The sequence below is a fragment of the Myotis yumanensis genome, unplaced genomic scaffold (genome assembly GCF_028538775.1).
Source record: "Myotis yumanensis isolate MYYU_CA2020_CCGP unplaced genomic scaffold, mMyoYum1.0.hap1 SCAF_9, whole genome shotgun sequence".
NCBI classification, from domain to species: Eukaryota; Metazoa; Chordata; class Mammalia; order Chiroptera; family Vespertilionidae; genus Myotis; species Myotis yumanensis.
Window position 1 is genome coordinate 25,152,931 of NW_027223760.1, and position 14,335 is coordinate 25,167,265.

The 14,335-nt window shown below is 56.1% G+C and overlaps 1 protein-coding gene across 1 annotated transcript in view; it reads right to left on the minus strand.

Annotated features, from left to right (window-relative positions):
* The window catches only part of PLXNA4 (plexin A4), a 413,941-nt gene that overhangs the window by 23,663 nt on the left and 375,943 nt on the right, over positions 1 to 14,335 (minus strand). The window contains exons 24-25 of the mRNA XM_070423914.1: positions 13,513 to 13,659; positions 9,447 to 9,606 (exon numbers count right to left, since the gene is read on the minus strand). Of these exons, the coding sequence (XP_070280015.1) occupies positions 9,447 to 9,606; positions 13,513 to 13,659 (307 nt within the window). The remainder of the gene's footprint in view (positions 1 to 9,446; positions 9,607 to 13,512; positions 13,660 to 14,335) is intronic.

Sequence of the window (14,335 nt, forward strand, 5' to 3'; positions counted from 1 at the left end):
CACTGTTCACCTTGTTCCTACCCCAGGGTTGTGTCCTGCCCTTGAAAGCCAGAAGGCGGGTCACCGTGGGGGGGAGACTGGGTGAATCGGAGTGGAGAGGCCAGCGGAACCTGTTCTCATGCCAGAAACAGCCCCATCCCCAGAGCTGATGTGGATAACAGCATCTCGGGGATCTACCCAACACCTAATTATTTGATGTTATAGGCACAGACTTACACCCCCACATTCTCCTCATGGGCCCCGACACCTACAACACATGGGCTGGCTGATGGATCCCACATGGGCAACTAGGAGGCTGTTTCTCATCAACCACATCCCATCGCACACGTGGCACCCATCTCCTGGGGATGGAGACCGGGGACATGCCAGACACACCAAGCTCTGGCGCATGTGCACGCACACACCCACCCGCACATGCATACACGCTCACACGCACACACCAGAAAGGAAAACAGCCTTTTAAAATCAGTGCAACATGTGTTCCAGCCAGGAAGCCAGGCGTCTGGTTTCCAGGCAGCCACACTGCCCTCCACACCTCCCAGATGCTGACACTTGGGAGCCGTGTGAGTCTGGGATTCACAGAGGGCAGTTAGGGCTGGAACGAGTTACCCAGTCCTCGCCTGACCCCACCATGGATTTTCCTCTGGCCCAGAGAGACACATTTCGGATACCCTCCCTCCATTCCGCTCCGGTCAAGGCTGAGCTGTGGGCCCATGACCAGCCACATTGGTGGCACGGAGAGCACCAATTCCTTCCTGCCTTGTTCACCTGGTGTGGGCAGTGCTATAGATGGAAAAACAGGCCCAGAGAGAGGCTGTCTGCCCTCAGACGTAGCAAAGATGCTCCTGATATCAAAGCCCTGGCCTCCCGCTCCTGGGCTCACCCGCTGCCTGGTGTAGCGCCTCAGGTGGTGTCCAACTGTCCCAGGAATGAGAACATAAGGATGCCACCTGTGTTCACCCGAGCGGGGCCCTGCTGGGCCTCTGGGGACCGCCCATCACTTAGTGCTGCTGCTGATCAGCTGGAACTGGTCCTGGCGATTAGGGCCTCGGGGCAGGTAGGGGGGTGAGCAACAGGGGAAACACCCCAGGGAGGCACCTGGTCACCAGTGTTTTGCTTGCTGCTGTGCTGTTTTATTTGTGTGGGTTTTAAATTGCACGTGGCTCTGTGTGGATGTATGCATGCACGTATTTTTGAGAGGCTGGGACAAAAGAGGAGGAATATTTCCCAGCTGGCTGGGCCGCTGACAGGCGGTTCACTCAGATGCTGGTGAAGCCCAGGACGACGGCAGTGGTGTGCTTTGTCCCAGTCACACAGTGGGGCCTGACAGACAAAGCCTCTTGGGTGTCCCTGCTGCCTGGGGAGTGGTGCCAGGGCCATTAAGTCAGGGCTGCACGGGGTGGGGGACAGCACGGCAGATTGGGGCACAGAAGTCAGTGTTCTGCGTTTCCTGCATGGGGTCGTGAGGCAAAGCCGGGGATGAGGCTGAATGCTAAGCCCACTGGCTGGGCCCAAGGGAGAAGGGGTCTCCTCCACTGAAGTGCTGTGGGCCTTGCCGAGACCAGACGGGGCGGGACCAGCCGGGGCCAGCGTCTGGTTTAGCAGCTGCACTGGCACCCCTTCCGATGGAGCCCGGTACCTCAGTGCAATCTGGACAAGCCGCACAGCCTGAGGGACTAGCAGGGACAGAGGATTCTGGAGCCCCGGGCGGATTTCCCTGTTGCATAACCGCCCTGAGCTGAGCAGCGCGCAGTGTCGGAGTGAACCGCCTGTGTGGCTGTACCCAGCCGCCCTGGCTCTGGGTTGTGTCCACTATTATGTAAGCAAACGAAAGTCAGACTGCCTCTCTGCCCCCAACTGAAAAGTAGGGCAGAGCGTGGCCATGTGCACCCGGAGCAGTTAAGGAGCGATGGCCTGTCCTTGGAACACAGAAACGATGCTGCTAGAGGCCACCCAGCAGGGCTGGCCCAGCACCTGGGGCAGAACAAGTCCTGGATGCGTGTTTCTTAAAGGAATAGTGACTGCGTGGGTGAACAGATGAAGGGGAAGAGTGTGTGAGTGAGTGATGGGGCCCTTTCCCAGGTAGGAAAAGAGGTCCATGGCAGGCAGACAGTGAGCTAAGTCAGAGGTGAACCGAGAGCTACTCTCTTAGCAACCGGGGACCCAGGATGGTCTGAAGTCCTCAGAATCACAAGAAGCCATGCCCATTCCAGAAATAAACGCTCTCTAAATTATCGCCACTCATTCTTCTAATTGTGTGACTGGAAGTTAAAGAAACAGGTTGGGAAGAGAGACCCCGTGTCATCATCCCCAGCCGCTGCTCACTCTGCCAAGCAGCTCCATACTCAGAGCTCTAGGAACCCAGGGGCACCACTGGCAGTGTAGCTTGGACATAGAACTTCCTTTTCAGCAAAGCCAAGTTGCGCTGGTGGGTGGACACAAGCTTTGCCCACTGGCTGAGGTTTGTGGGCAATGTTGTGTGGAGAACAATGAATCAAGACTCAGGTGATTGGAGGAAGAGCAGGGTCTGCAGGATCATGGGTGGGGAGGTGGCCAGAGCTGAGTGCTGGGGACAGCGGTTCAGATCCAAAGGTGCCATTTATGGGACACGTCTAGGGATCCATGCATGTGGAGGCAGTGGAAGGAAGAGGCTGGCGAGGCACACACAAGAGAGGAAATGAGTTAGGAACGATCTGGCACACCATGCTAGGGTGTCTGGGATTGAACTGAGGGCCACAGAGACAGGGTGAAGGAGAAGAGGTGGGGAGCCCCACCTAAGACAGCTGCCTTAGGGCCTGGGCTAAGGCAGTGGGGCGGGGAAGGAGTTGTAGGGGATGTCCAGGAGACAGACCAGAGAGAATGCTTGGAGATTTGACATGGGAGAGGAGCTGGGGCTCCATGGTGTGCCCTGGGTTTGTGAGAAGGTGTCTAGGGAAAGAGAGGGGGTTGGTTCATCTGCAAGCCAACCCTGGAAGGAGATACTGGAACTGAGCACATCACTGGCCCAGCTCTTGGAGGGTCCCCCACCCACCAGCAGATGCTACCCTGAGAAGCAAACCCTCTCGGAGGTGCACACATTAATTCACTAGCTCAGACCCACATGCCCTGTGCTTGCTGGCAGGAGCATGGTGGGTGTGTGTGCGTGACACACAGACACACAGATGTAGGCACACACTCATGGACACACACTCAAGCACACACATTTGTGCATGCACCTCATTTTAGCCAGGCTGGGGACCCAGAAAGCTTTGCAGCAACCCCCCCTCCCCCCCCCCCCCCCCGCCAACTTGTCCAGCCCTGGTCCAGTCTTCCTACCACCATCTATCCTCAGACCCATCACAGGGAGCTTTAGGAGGGCTGGCTTAGGAGGGCAAGGCAGGGAGGAGATGCCCACAGGCTGGTTAGAATTGGCGGAGTCAACCCTCATGATCCAGAGGGAGGAACTCCAGAGCCAGATGCCTGTGTTCCACCCAGGCCACCCTCCTCACCTGGGGGCCAAGAGCGAAGGTTCTCACCAGGAGCACCTGCCACTCTGCACAGAGCCAGCTCTCCCTCCAAAAGCAGGGTCCTGAGCAGAAATCTGGAGGAGACACGATATCCTGCTGCACACCTGCTAGCAGGTGAGTCCAGGGAGCACGGCCAGAGCCTAAGACCCTCAACGCCTGGCCACGCGGAAGCACAGGGGCATGCATCACGGGAGAGCTGAGAGGGCCGTGACCTCAAACAAGGTCTGCAAACCTGCCGTGGGAGCGGAGGCTGTCCCATCTAAATAGGCTTTGTTAAAAAAAAGTTTATTGTCTGAGCCAGTTCTAAAACATAAAATAATTGAACGATGACACGGGGTGCTTAAAAGAAGAAATTCCTAAATAGAACTGTGCCGTCAGCAGTTTGGGCTCCAGGTCTTTGCAAACTGAAAAGCGCCCGCACTGGCTAGGGTTGCTATGTGGGTTAGTCCGGAGCTCAAGGAAGAAGGTTGTGCTACGCCACTGGATTTAAGAGAGATGAGCTAGAGCTTAATGAATATTCTTGATTATAGAACACAGAGGCCCTAGTGTCACTTGGGCAGTGTGCTGGGTAAAAGAAGAATTTAAAAGGCAGGTGGTGGGCGGAAGAAGGAGGGAAGGTGACCCTGGTATTCATGTGCATGGCATCAGGAGAAAATTGCTAGCCCCGACCTCCCTGGCAACTCCTGCCCTGCAGCCCGGTGCCCTGCTCCAGGCTCCAAGCACAAAGGACAGACACTCACAATCCAATTTGTTACACTTCCACCTTGCAGGGAGAGAGGGAGGTGAACTAAAAAAGAAAAAAAAAATCCCATTATCTTTATCTGTGCTTCCCATCAGGTGCAGCGGAAAATGCAAACTGGGGAGACAGCTGCTGTGAACTCTTTATATTTCACTCAGAAGATAGTGTATCTTTTTATTGCATACAGGAATTACTTATTTGAAAAAATATATCCTTTCAGCAGGACTTGAATGGCAAGACAGAGGGGGTGGCGGAGTCCCGGGGGCTATTGATAGAGCATTTGCATTAAACCTGAGGAATCTCTGGAGGTTAAGGCCCACGGAGGAGAAGGCGTGGGCTGGCATGGGTGTTCCCTCCACCTCCCTGTCGTGTGACCAGGGCCCAGGTGCTGTGCCTCTCTGGGCTGCAGATTCTCCTCCTTCGAAATGGAAGCGAATGGTACCAATTATTTCCTCCAGGGAGGAGACAAAAGATTCCCAAGGCTCAGAAAGAGGGCTGTCCTGCCTTCTGCTACATTGGTGTACCCCCATGCCAGGCACAGAGGGTGCCCCAGGTAGCCTCTTATGATGCTATATGCTGGTTGAAGAGTTTAGCAGTGCAAGGGGGTACCTGTACCCAATCCCTGTGGGTGGGAAGGGATATACACCTCAGGGATAGCGGAGGGGGCGCCCACGGCACTGTGCTTTGAGAGCTCCCAGAGACCCATCTGTCCAGCACAGTCCCCATGCCCTGCCCTGTGATATCTTTCCTCCCCCCCAATTCCAGCAGATTGAAGTGAAGGTGGGCCCCGTGTCCTTCACTCTGGCTCCCGTGATGGTTAATTTTATGTGTCAGCTCGGCAGGGCCATGGCACCCAGCTATGCGGTTAAACATTATTCTGGATTTCCTGTGAGGAAAATCATCATTTTTTAGATGGGATTAACATTTGGATTGGTGGACTCTGAGTAAAGTAATTGTCCTCCATAATGTGAGTGGACTCATTCAATTAGGCGAGGGCCGCAGGAGAACAAGAGATTGGCCTCCCCCCCCAGCAAGAGGGAGCTTGGTCTTGAACTGCAACGCTGGCTCCTCCCGGGGTGTCCAGCCAGCTGGCCCACCTCGCAGATTCTGGACTTGCCAGCCTCCCTGCTGTAGACTGGGTATCTGTGTCCCCAGAGCCCCATGTTGACATCCTAACCCCCAATGTGGTGACAGAGGGAGAGGGGCCTGTGGGAGGTGATTAGGTCATGAGGGTAAAGCTCTCATCAGTGGGACCTCAGAGGATCCCTTGCCCTTTCAGCCTTATGAGGACACAGGGAGAAGGTGCCAACTTCCTCACCAGGCACCAAATCTGCCAGCTGCTGCTTATAAGCCACCCAGTCTGTGGGATGTCATAGCAGCCCGAACGGACTCAGACTCCATAACCAAGTGAGCCAATTCCTTAAAAACTATGTATGTATGTATGTATGTATGTATGTATCTATCTATCTCTTTATCTATCTATACATTCCTATGCACGTCCTATCTATACACCTCTGTTTCTCTGGAGAATCCTAAGATTGTTCCCCATCTGGGTTCCCGAGAGCCTGGGAAAGTTTGCTGAATGGGTGGGGGGAGGAGTGGGAGACCTCCAGTCTAAGGATCAAAGAATAAAAGCGTCAGGACTGAGGGGCTAGGCCAGGCCGGGAGCCACAGAGATGGGGGCAGGCGGTGGGGGGGGGGGGGGGGGTGGTGGTGGTGTTAGGACTGGAGTTACTTGGGGCAATTATCTGAGTAATTTAAAATGCCCTTGCTTCCTTCTGAGCTGGCCTGGGACAGGTGTCCTTGCCTTGCAGGGGGCTGATCTCAGGAGGGGAAGGCAGTCTTTGCCCAATGCCCTCAGCTATGGGAGGAGGAGGTCTGGGGACAATGAGGATGGGGGACGCTTGGCTGCCTTGCCTCTGCCCAGCCCATGTGGCTGAGCCAGCCCCTCCCTGCCTGCCTGCTATGCATTCCTTTGGCATAGATTACTTTTTTACAACAATCACACCTTACATTTGTAAATTGCTTTAAGCTTTCAAAGTACTTTCACCTACAGAATGGAAACCACTCTCCTTGCCTCGCTCTTCCCCTGGGGGTCTGGAGGCTGAGTCTTTGTGCGGAAGAAGGATCTGGGTCTCTGAGGGGCCCAGCTTTCGTTATTACGTGATCTGGCTGTGGCAGAAAGAGGGCCAGAGAGAGGGGGCAGCTCCAAATGCAGGATTTAACAGAAGAAAGGACTTTTTCTCAGAGGAGCACCCATCATGCGGCCGTGGCTAGGATTCAGCATGACCATGACCCCTTTCCCAGGGGGACTCTTCTTTGGCCTCCTCCCTTCATCTGTCCATGCTGTGGAGGCTTGTCCCCCAGGCTGGCCCTGGGTCCTCCCCCAGCACCTGCGATAGGAGGTGGCACTTTATTCTCTTGGTGTCTGTGGTGTGAGCACTGTCGTGAGCACTGGGACCCAGGAGGCCTGGCCCCCTATGAAGCAGGCAGCTTCCCCTGCCTGAGCAGCCCTAGCTGCAGAGGTGCAACCCTCAGGCAGGTCCTGGCTGCACGCAGGCTCAGGCTGCCCACACCCAAGGTGGCCGGCAGGAGGGCCCTGGCTGAGCTGGAGCGGCCACCTCCACTGCAGGATTTTACCACTGTGGGTGTGGGAAGCCGAGATCTTCCCATTAACCATCTGCTTTGCGGGGCCCACACCCCCAGACCTTTGAAGAAAGCAATTTTCTAAAGCTAACAGGGTGGGGAGGCCTGGTCCTGAGCAGCATCTACCAGCCATGAAGGGGTCTCCCCCCAGGAAACCAACTGGCGCAGAGGTGGTGGCCCCTGGATCTGCTTTCAGAGGGGCCCTGAGCTTGGGCTTGAGCTGATGCTGAAGGACGCCGGCTCCATCCCTCCTGAGATCCGGCAGGTGTTTGAGCCACGACAGGATGGGATGCCTGTGTTCTTCCCCACCCACCTGCCCTGCACTGGGAAGGGAGAAGGTGTTCCCGTGCGGAAGCTGTCTCGATGCCGCAGGCGGAGGCTGACACACACACCTGGTGCCCACCTGCGTGGGGAGGCCCCCATCCCCAAGCATCAGAGCACAGGGTTCTGTCAGCACCGCACGCAGGAGGGCCTCTGGGTTCCAGCACCACCTCCCTGCTCCAAACTCACCTCCCAGCACAAAGTTCCCAGCAGCTCTGCGCTGGCCTCACTATGTCAGGATTACCCTCCCACCCAGGTTGCAGAGAGAGGCACTGAGAAGCCAAGGGTGGCCCTGCCATGGCTCCCACAGAAAAGCTAACAGAATGCTGGGTGCTACCTGGGAAACCCATCATGGAGCAGCCACTGAATGAATTGCCTGGGGATGGGGAACACAGGGTCCTCCTTGTCAGTGACCATTTTTTCTCCCATGGCTTCTGTAACAGGCCCCTTCACGTCATCCATCCATGGGATCTTCATGCCAACAGAGTCACCCGCATGTGGACTCAAATGTCCAATCTGACTCTAGGGACCAGTGCCCCAGGACACATATGGACCCACTCACCCACCCCACCCCCAACTCTTACATATCCTTCCTTCCTTCTTCTCTTTCTTCCTCCCTCCCTCCCTCCCTTCCTTCCTCCCTCCCTCCCTCCCTCCCTTCCTTCCTTCCTCCCTTCCTTCCTTCCTTCCTTCCTTCCTTCCTTCCTTCCTTCCTTCCTTCCCCCCTTCCTTCCTTCCCCCCTTCCTTCCTTCCCTCCAGAAACAACATTCTCAGAGACACCTCCCAAGTGAAGGAGAGCACACGCTTGCCCAGTCTCTCTCCCCGGGCATCAGGGCTCTAGGCACAGGACCCCACACACCCTGCCAGGAGCCCAGCAAGAGGAGAGGGGTTCAGTGAAGCAGTAAGAATTGAGGCGAGTTAGCAGAACTTCCTGGTCCTGCGTCTTTAGGCACCAGCATTTGGGTGGGGCACTGCAGTGGGAAAGGGTGAGGATTCGCTGTGGGTTTTAGAAAATAGCGCAAATGCCCATGTGTCTCAGATGGCTAAGCTGACGCCAGCTTAGAGGCCAGACGGATGGATTAGCGGCCTCTGGAGGTCCTCCCACCCCTATGTTGCCACGGTTCCCCAGGCACAGCACAGACACGCAGAAGCCTTCCTGTCCGGGCCCAGGATCAACAAACAGACACGGACCGTTGCCTCACTAGTATTATCCTCACAAGCAGCCCTAGCCGCAGCCAACAGTGACTGGGGCCGGCACTGCACTCAGAGGCTTTTCACGCATCCCGAGGCAGGTACTATTATCTCCACTTTATAGACAAGAAGACGGAGGCACAGGAAGGTTAAGTAACTTGACCAAGGTCACACAGCTGGAACTCGGCAGCTCCAGAACTCCACGTCAGGTGTGTCTGATGCTGACCCAGGAGCCACACCGCCTCTCTTCAGCAGGTGTCTTTGGAGCCTGGGGCTCCCTGCTAGGATTTCCCAGGAAGAAAGCGTACTAAACAGGCAGGCAGTTCATAACTGGGTCTAAGTACAGCTGGCCCTACGTGGCGTGCCCTTGTTTATATAGGCTATGCGATCTATTCGTGGAACATTCAAATAAAATGTCACCCTGCTCCCCGGTAGGTGCCAGAGCTCATTTTTCTCTATTCTTTCCTCCTCCTTCCATCACTGACCCAGATCCCTCACGCCTCGGGTAGTCAGCAAAAAGCACAGGCACGGAACAGAGGGAAGGGCAGAGCCTGGGGGCACAACAAAGGCAGTGGCAAGACCTTGAACCACACAGACTCCGACTAAAACCTCCCCACTGCAGATAGGATACCTCCACGCCCACCCTCAGCTACTCAAAAGACCCCCCAGGCTGTCAGACGGCAGCAGACTGTAGGCCAGGGGTGGGCAAACTTTTTGACTCGAGGGCCACCATGGGTTCTTAAACTGGACCGGAGGGCCGGAACAAAAGCATGGATGGAGTGTTTGTGTGAACTAATATAAATTCAAAGTAAACATCATTACATAAAAGGGTACGGTCTTTTTTTTTTTTTTTTAGTTTTATTCATTTCAAATGGGTCGGATCCGGCCCGCGGGCCGTAGTTTGCCCACGGCTGCTGTAGCCCTTCTCTGCTTATTGCTCACCAAGTGGCCACGAAGGAGATCCCCTGAACCCTGGCTCCACCATCGAGTAAGAGGTGCTTCCAACCACTCACAGGACAGCCCTGGGTGGGCAGCCACTCACCCAGGTCCATATCTGCAGCCTTGGGCCGGTGGGAGCAGGGCACGTTCTTGAAGATGGCGTCCAGAATCTTCTCCTTGACCTGAGTGATGGTGTCACAGTTGAGGATCTTCACTGGGACTTCAGGGCTGTTGGCGTTGTCTGGGTTGACACAGCTCAGGACCTGGGGGAGGGGGAGAGAAACACGTGGGGTGGGCAGCAGGAAGAGCTTGGAGGGTCCCTGCAGCATCCCGGGCCCCTGTCCTGACCAGCTCCCCCTCTGCAGGCTGGACCGGAGGGGGCTTGGGAGAGCCCGGCCCAACTGTGTTCCCACCAAGCCCTCTGCCCTTCTAGTCCTACAAGCAGCAGGAAGGTGCTGTGACTTCAGGGTCATTGTAGGAGTAGAGCTGCACACTGAACAATCCTGATGTTTTTCCAGAGAGAACCATGTCCAAGCAGGAGGAGGCAGTGAGGGGGAATCTGCATGAGAATGGACACTAATGCATGCATGCGTGCACTCTACACACACACACACACACACACACACACGTGCAGAGGTACCTTCTCAAGTGCACACCCAAACTCTCACCCACCGCTGAACCCGCCCCCCATCTGTGTGTGTCAGTCTTTCTTCCTTGTTTTCCCTCTCACACACACTCACACTAACGTGGATCTGGTGCCTTTCTCTCAAGTTTTCATAAGCTTCGGGTTTATGAGGGTTTGGGGCTCATAAAACATTTCAGGTTCAGGCCACCTGAGACCCCTGAAACCTTGTGTTAGGGGAAGAGGCTACCCTGGCTCAGGACCTCAACCTCTCCTTTTGGAACTAGTCAGAAAAGCGAAGACTCTGCTTAAAGCACCAAACTGTATCTTTTCCTTTAAAAACTTCCGGGATGTTTCCAGCGGCCTTTTTTCCCTTGCTGTTTTCAGAGGCTCGCTCTGCATGGCGGAGGCTGTGGGGGATCCCGGGGGACCACAGTGGAGTGGGCAAATGCTGTGGGGCACAGGGGCTGTCCAGTGGCCATGCCACTCTGGGCACCTGTACCCTCCCTCCAACCCTGCTGCCCGAGCCCCTGTGCTTCTCCTCCTCTGAACTCTCACTGCACCCCCCACCCCAACCATTTCCCAATTGCACGTCTGGTTTGCAGACTCAGACAACGGCCTCCCCCCCTCACGCCTTCACCCTCACTCCATGTGGTGGCAATCAGAACCCTGGCCCCTGGATGCCTGCCTTTCATTAGCAACCAGACTGCTATGAGCTCAAATAGGAACATGCTTATTCCATTAAGAAGAAGAAAAAAATCCTCCTAAATCTGTAAAACCAAAACTCTCATTCTCAAAATGTCCTAAACGGAGAACAATGGTGGAAGGAACTCTGAACCAACCATGTGCTGCTCTGAGTGCCCTCGCCAGCCACCCTGTCCTTTAAAAGCCTCTGGACCCTCCCTGCCCCCTCAGTGGCCAAGCACAGCCTGCTGCTCCGTGCCCTGGCTCCCTGCTGTCCTGTGTTCCGGGCCTGCCCCAGGCAGCGATGCAGCCTGTTCTGGGCCTCCTCCGCCAAGAGACCGAGAGGAGAGGCTGTCACCTGGGCATGATCTCCTGACGTTTCCACTTGCCCAGGGTTCAGGGGGGCCCTGGGAGAACTCCATGGAGCTCAGGGCAGGCAGAGAAGCAGCAGTGGCCCCACTGAGGGACAGAATTCCCAGCCAACGGCCAAGCCACAGCTCCAGCCATAAGTTTCCTTCCCACCGCCACTCCCATGACCCTTGGCTAGTTTCTGAGCAAACTTCCTGGTGTTTTTTTTTCTGCTGGGTGAGGGTTTTTGTTAAAATGCAGACTTTGATTCAGGAGGTCTAGGATGGGGCTTGAAACTCTGCATTGTAGCAGGCTCTTGGGTGAGCATCTAGCAGGCTCCCAGGTGAGCATCTAGCAGGCGCCCAGGTGATGCAGATGGGCACTCCCAGCAGCAGGGCCCTAGTCTAAGTTCTAGTATCAATACAATTAATCACTCAGCACTGAAGAGGGGCAGCTGCTATAAGCAATACTATGTCCCTTAGCCAATCAGCAGCTGTCTCATTCTTTGTGGTTATCCCTTCTGCCAAGAACAAGGTCACCATCAGTTGGCCCAAAGCACCCTGGGCTCCCCCAGCCACTGCCGAATCCCACGACCTCCCCTCTTTTTGTGACCCCTTGCTGCTAACACTTTATTCCTTTCCAGTCCTCACCAGCCTCTGGGCTACTCCCACTTCTGTGCGTGGGAGTTTCCGTTCACAGGCCTACAGGTGGCTGTTAAATCTCCCTGCAGCCAAATTTCTTCTCTGGGCAAAACAATTGCAATTTCTTCCCCCAATCCTCACAGAGCCTCTTCCCAGCGTTTCCACCTTCCTGGATGCTCTGCCCTGACCCCCTCTGACTTCCCCACGTGCTGTGTAAGCGAGCCTGAGCCAGCTGTGCTAACGATACCTTGGCCTATGGAATAGAGGACCCTGCGGTTTGGGCACAGAGCATTCCTACAGCTCATTGTGTTGGATGCAATATTGGGAGCCACTGATGAGATGGGAAAGGAAGGGAGTGAACGGGGAGAGATCCAGCAGAGATGTTTCAACAGTAGTTCTGGCTCATTAAGAATTCTCTTCAAGTCTCTGTTTTTGGAAGGATTTTTTCCCCTTTCCCATTTTAATAGGAGCCTCTAACACTCTCCTCCAGAGCAGACCAGGCCTGCAGGAAGCAGAGGCCCTGGCCCCACGCTACCTCTTTAAAGCTTAGCAACTGAGCCAATCCTGGCGAGTCTGTGGGATGCTCTTGGGCTTCCCAGGGCCTCCGAAGATGGAGTAACAGGTGCATCACGGCCACATCACTCTCAGACAGCAGGACCGGCTTCGTTCAGAGCGGCAGGGACAGTCCCCCCAGCTGGCCTCTGTGTCTGGGACTCTCCCTGGCTCGCCGACCCTCACGTCTGGCTCTGCCATGCCCAGCCTGGCCTGCCAGGTGCCCCATCCCCCCACAGTGCATGTTAAATCTTCTGTTCTCTGTCTTTCCTTCTTGGTCACCCCGTGAGCATCACCCCCCAGCACTCGACATTTTTCTTATTTTCTCAGTCCCTTTCCACTTCCTGTCCCCTTCCTCAGGGAAGGCCTGATGGGAGATCACAGCTCTCTCCTAAAATGCCTGAGAGAGGGCTCCCTGGCCTGGAGGGAGCGGGCAGCCAGCAGTCGGGCTTGGTGGCAGCGAGGCAAGGCGGCAGGGAGCGCTTGCCCCGGGCTCAGCGCCTCCCCCTCCTCTCCCATTCTATCCTCCGCACAATTTCGGGGCTGCATACTATTGTCATCTCTGCTTTAGCAGGGTCTAGTATTATCCCCATTTTTTTTCAGATAAAGAAACACAGACTTGGAGAGATTGAGACTAAGATGAACCCAAACCACCCTGCTAGTCGGAAACGGAGTCAGGGCTTCAAGCCGGGTCTGCCTGTTTCCAAGCCCCGGGCTCCTACAAGCTGAGCTTTGCGGTCTCCCAGGTCTCTGTCAGGAGGTGAGGTCTAACCTCCACGGAGGGCATCCCCACCTTCCCTGGACAACGCCTCCACCACTAGGCTCCCCTGGCCTCACATTCCACAGCTCGGGGCACGTGCAGATTTGACTTGAACCAGTGGGCACAGGTGGGCCTCAGAACTAGGAGGAGCTCTTCCCGGGTTCCGCTCCTTCGTGCCCCCACCTGCTCTCTGTGTGGAGGTGTCCACTCTCCTCACCGGGAGAATGGGTGAGAAAGAAGGCGTTCCTTCAGGGGGGTCAGTCAGACAGCAGCTGGCAGGGGCTCAGGATCCCACGGTTCAGGGCACTGGCCCGGGAGCCCACTAGACTTTTGCTGAAGTGTTGTTTACGTGTGTCTGAGCTACTGGTCCCCGATCCAGGTGCCCCGGAGTGGCACATCTGGGGTGACCAGCACAGGGGGAGCAGCTGGCTGGCCCCTTGCAGTGAGAAAACCTGGAGAGGTGGCTTTTCAGCATTTCCACCGTCCCCTCTGCTGGGCAGGGGCTGGGCAGACCAAAGCCCGCTGCCCGGGGCCCAGGGGAAAGGCTTCGGGGCTGGCTTACCAGGGTTTTGTAGTCGATCTGCTGGCGGATGAGCTTGTCCTCACTCAGGGAGTAGCGGGCCTCACCCGTGATGGCATCGATGGGCCCCTTCTCCATCTGCTGTTTGATAGCGCAGAAGAGCGAGAAGAGGGGCTCCCCGGCACACTCCTGGCGAGGAGAACAACCATGCTGGGCGGCCGCTGGACCACAGGTGAGTGGGGCCAGGCTCCCATGGCCCCTGCCTCTCCAGAGGGCTGCTGACTGCTCCTCTGGTTCGCTTCTCTCCTCCTGCTCCCACCTGCTTTACTCTTGGGTTTTCAACTCTCGCCTTCAGAGGTCCGTCTCCCCGGGCTCCTGTGCCCACACTGTCCTCTCCCATCTTCCCTGTCCCGCCACCGCCCTGCAGCTCTTCTTCTCTTCCTGCCTCTCACCCCGTCTCTGGCCCTTTGCCCCATCTCACTCCACCCGCTTTCTCTGCAGCCCCATCTTGAGACCGAGGTCAGTCCTGAGTGCTGTGACCTCCTTAGCAAACAAGTCAGTAATTGGATGTCGGGCAGCTCTTCCAACTCGCAGGCACGTTGTCACTTATCTGCTGTACCTGCCTGGGACCCTTCTCGGCCTCAGCCAGTCTGGGGCTGGGAGAGGCAGGAGGGAGAGGAAGAGGGAAAGCAGGAAGTGGGGGTGAATTGTTTTTAGCTGAATGGCTCCTGCAGGGACCTCTCAGAGGCTCATCTCTGTTTGCTCCCGAGAAGCAGCCTGCGGGACCTGTCCCTCGAGCTGGGACTGACTGCGAGGCTGTCTCCGACATGTCAGGAGCCCGTTCCCTCAGTGACGAGGGGAACTG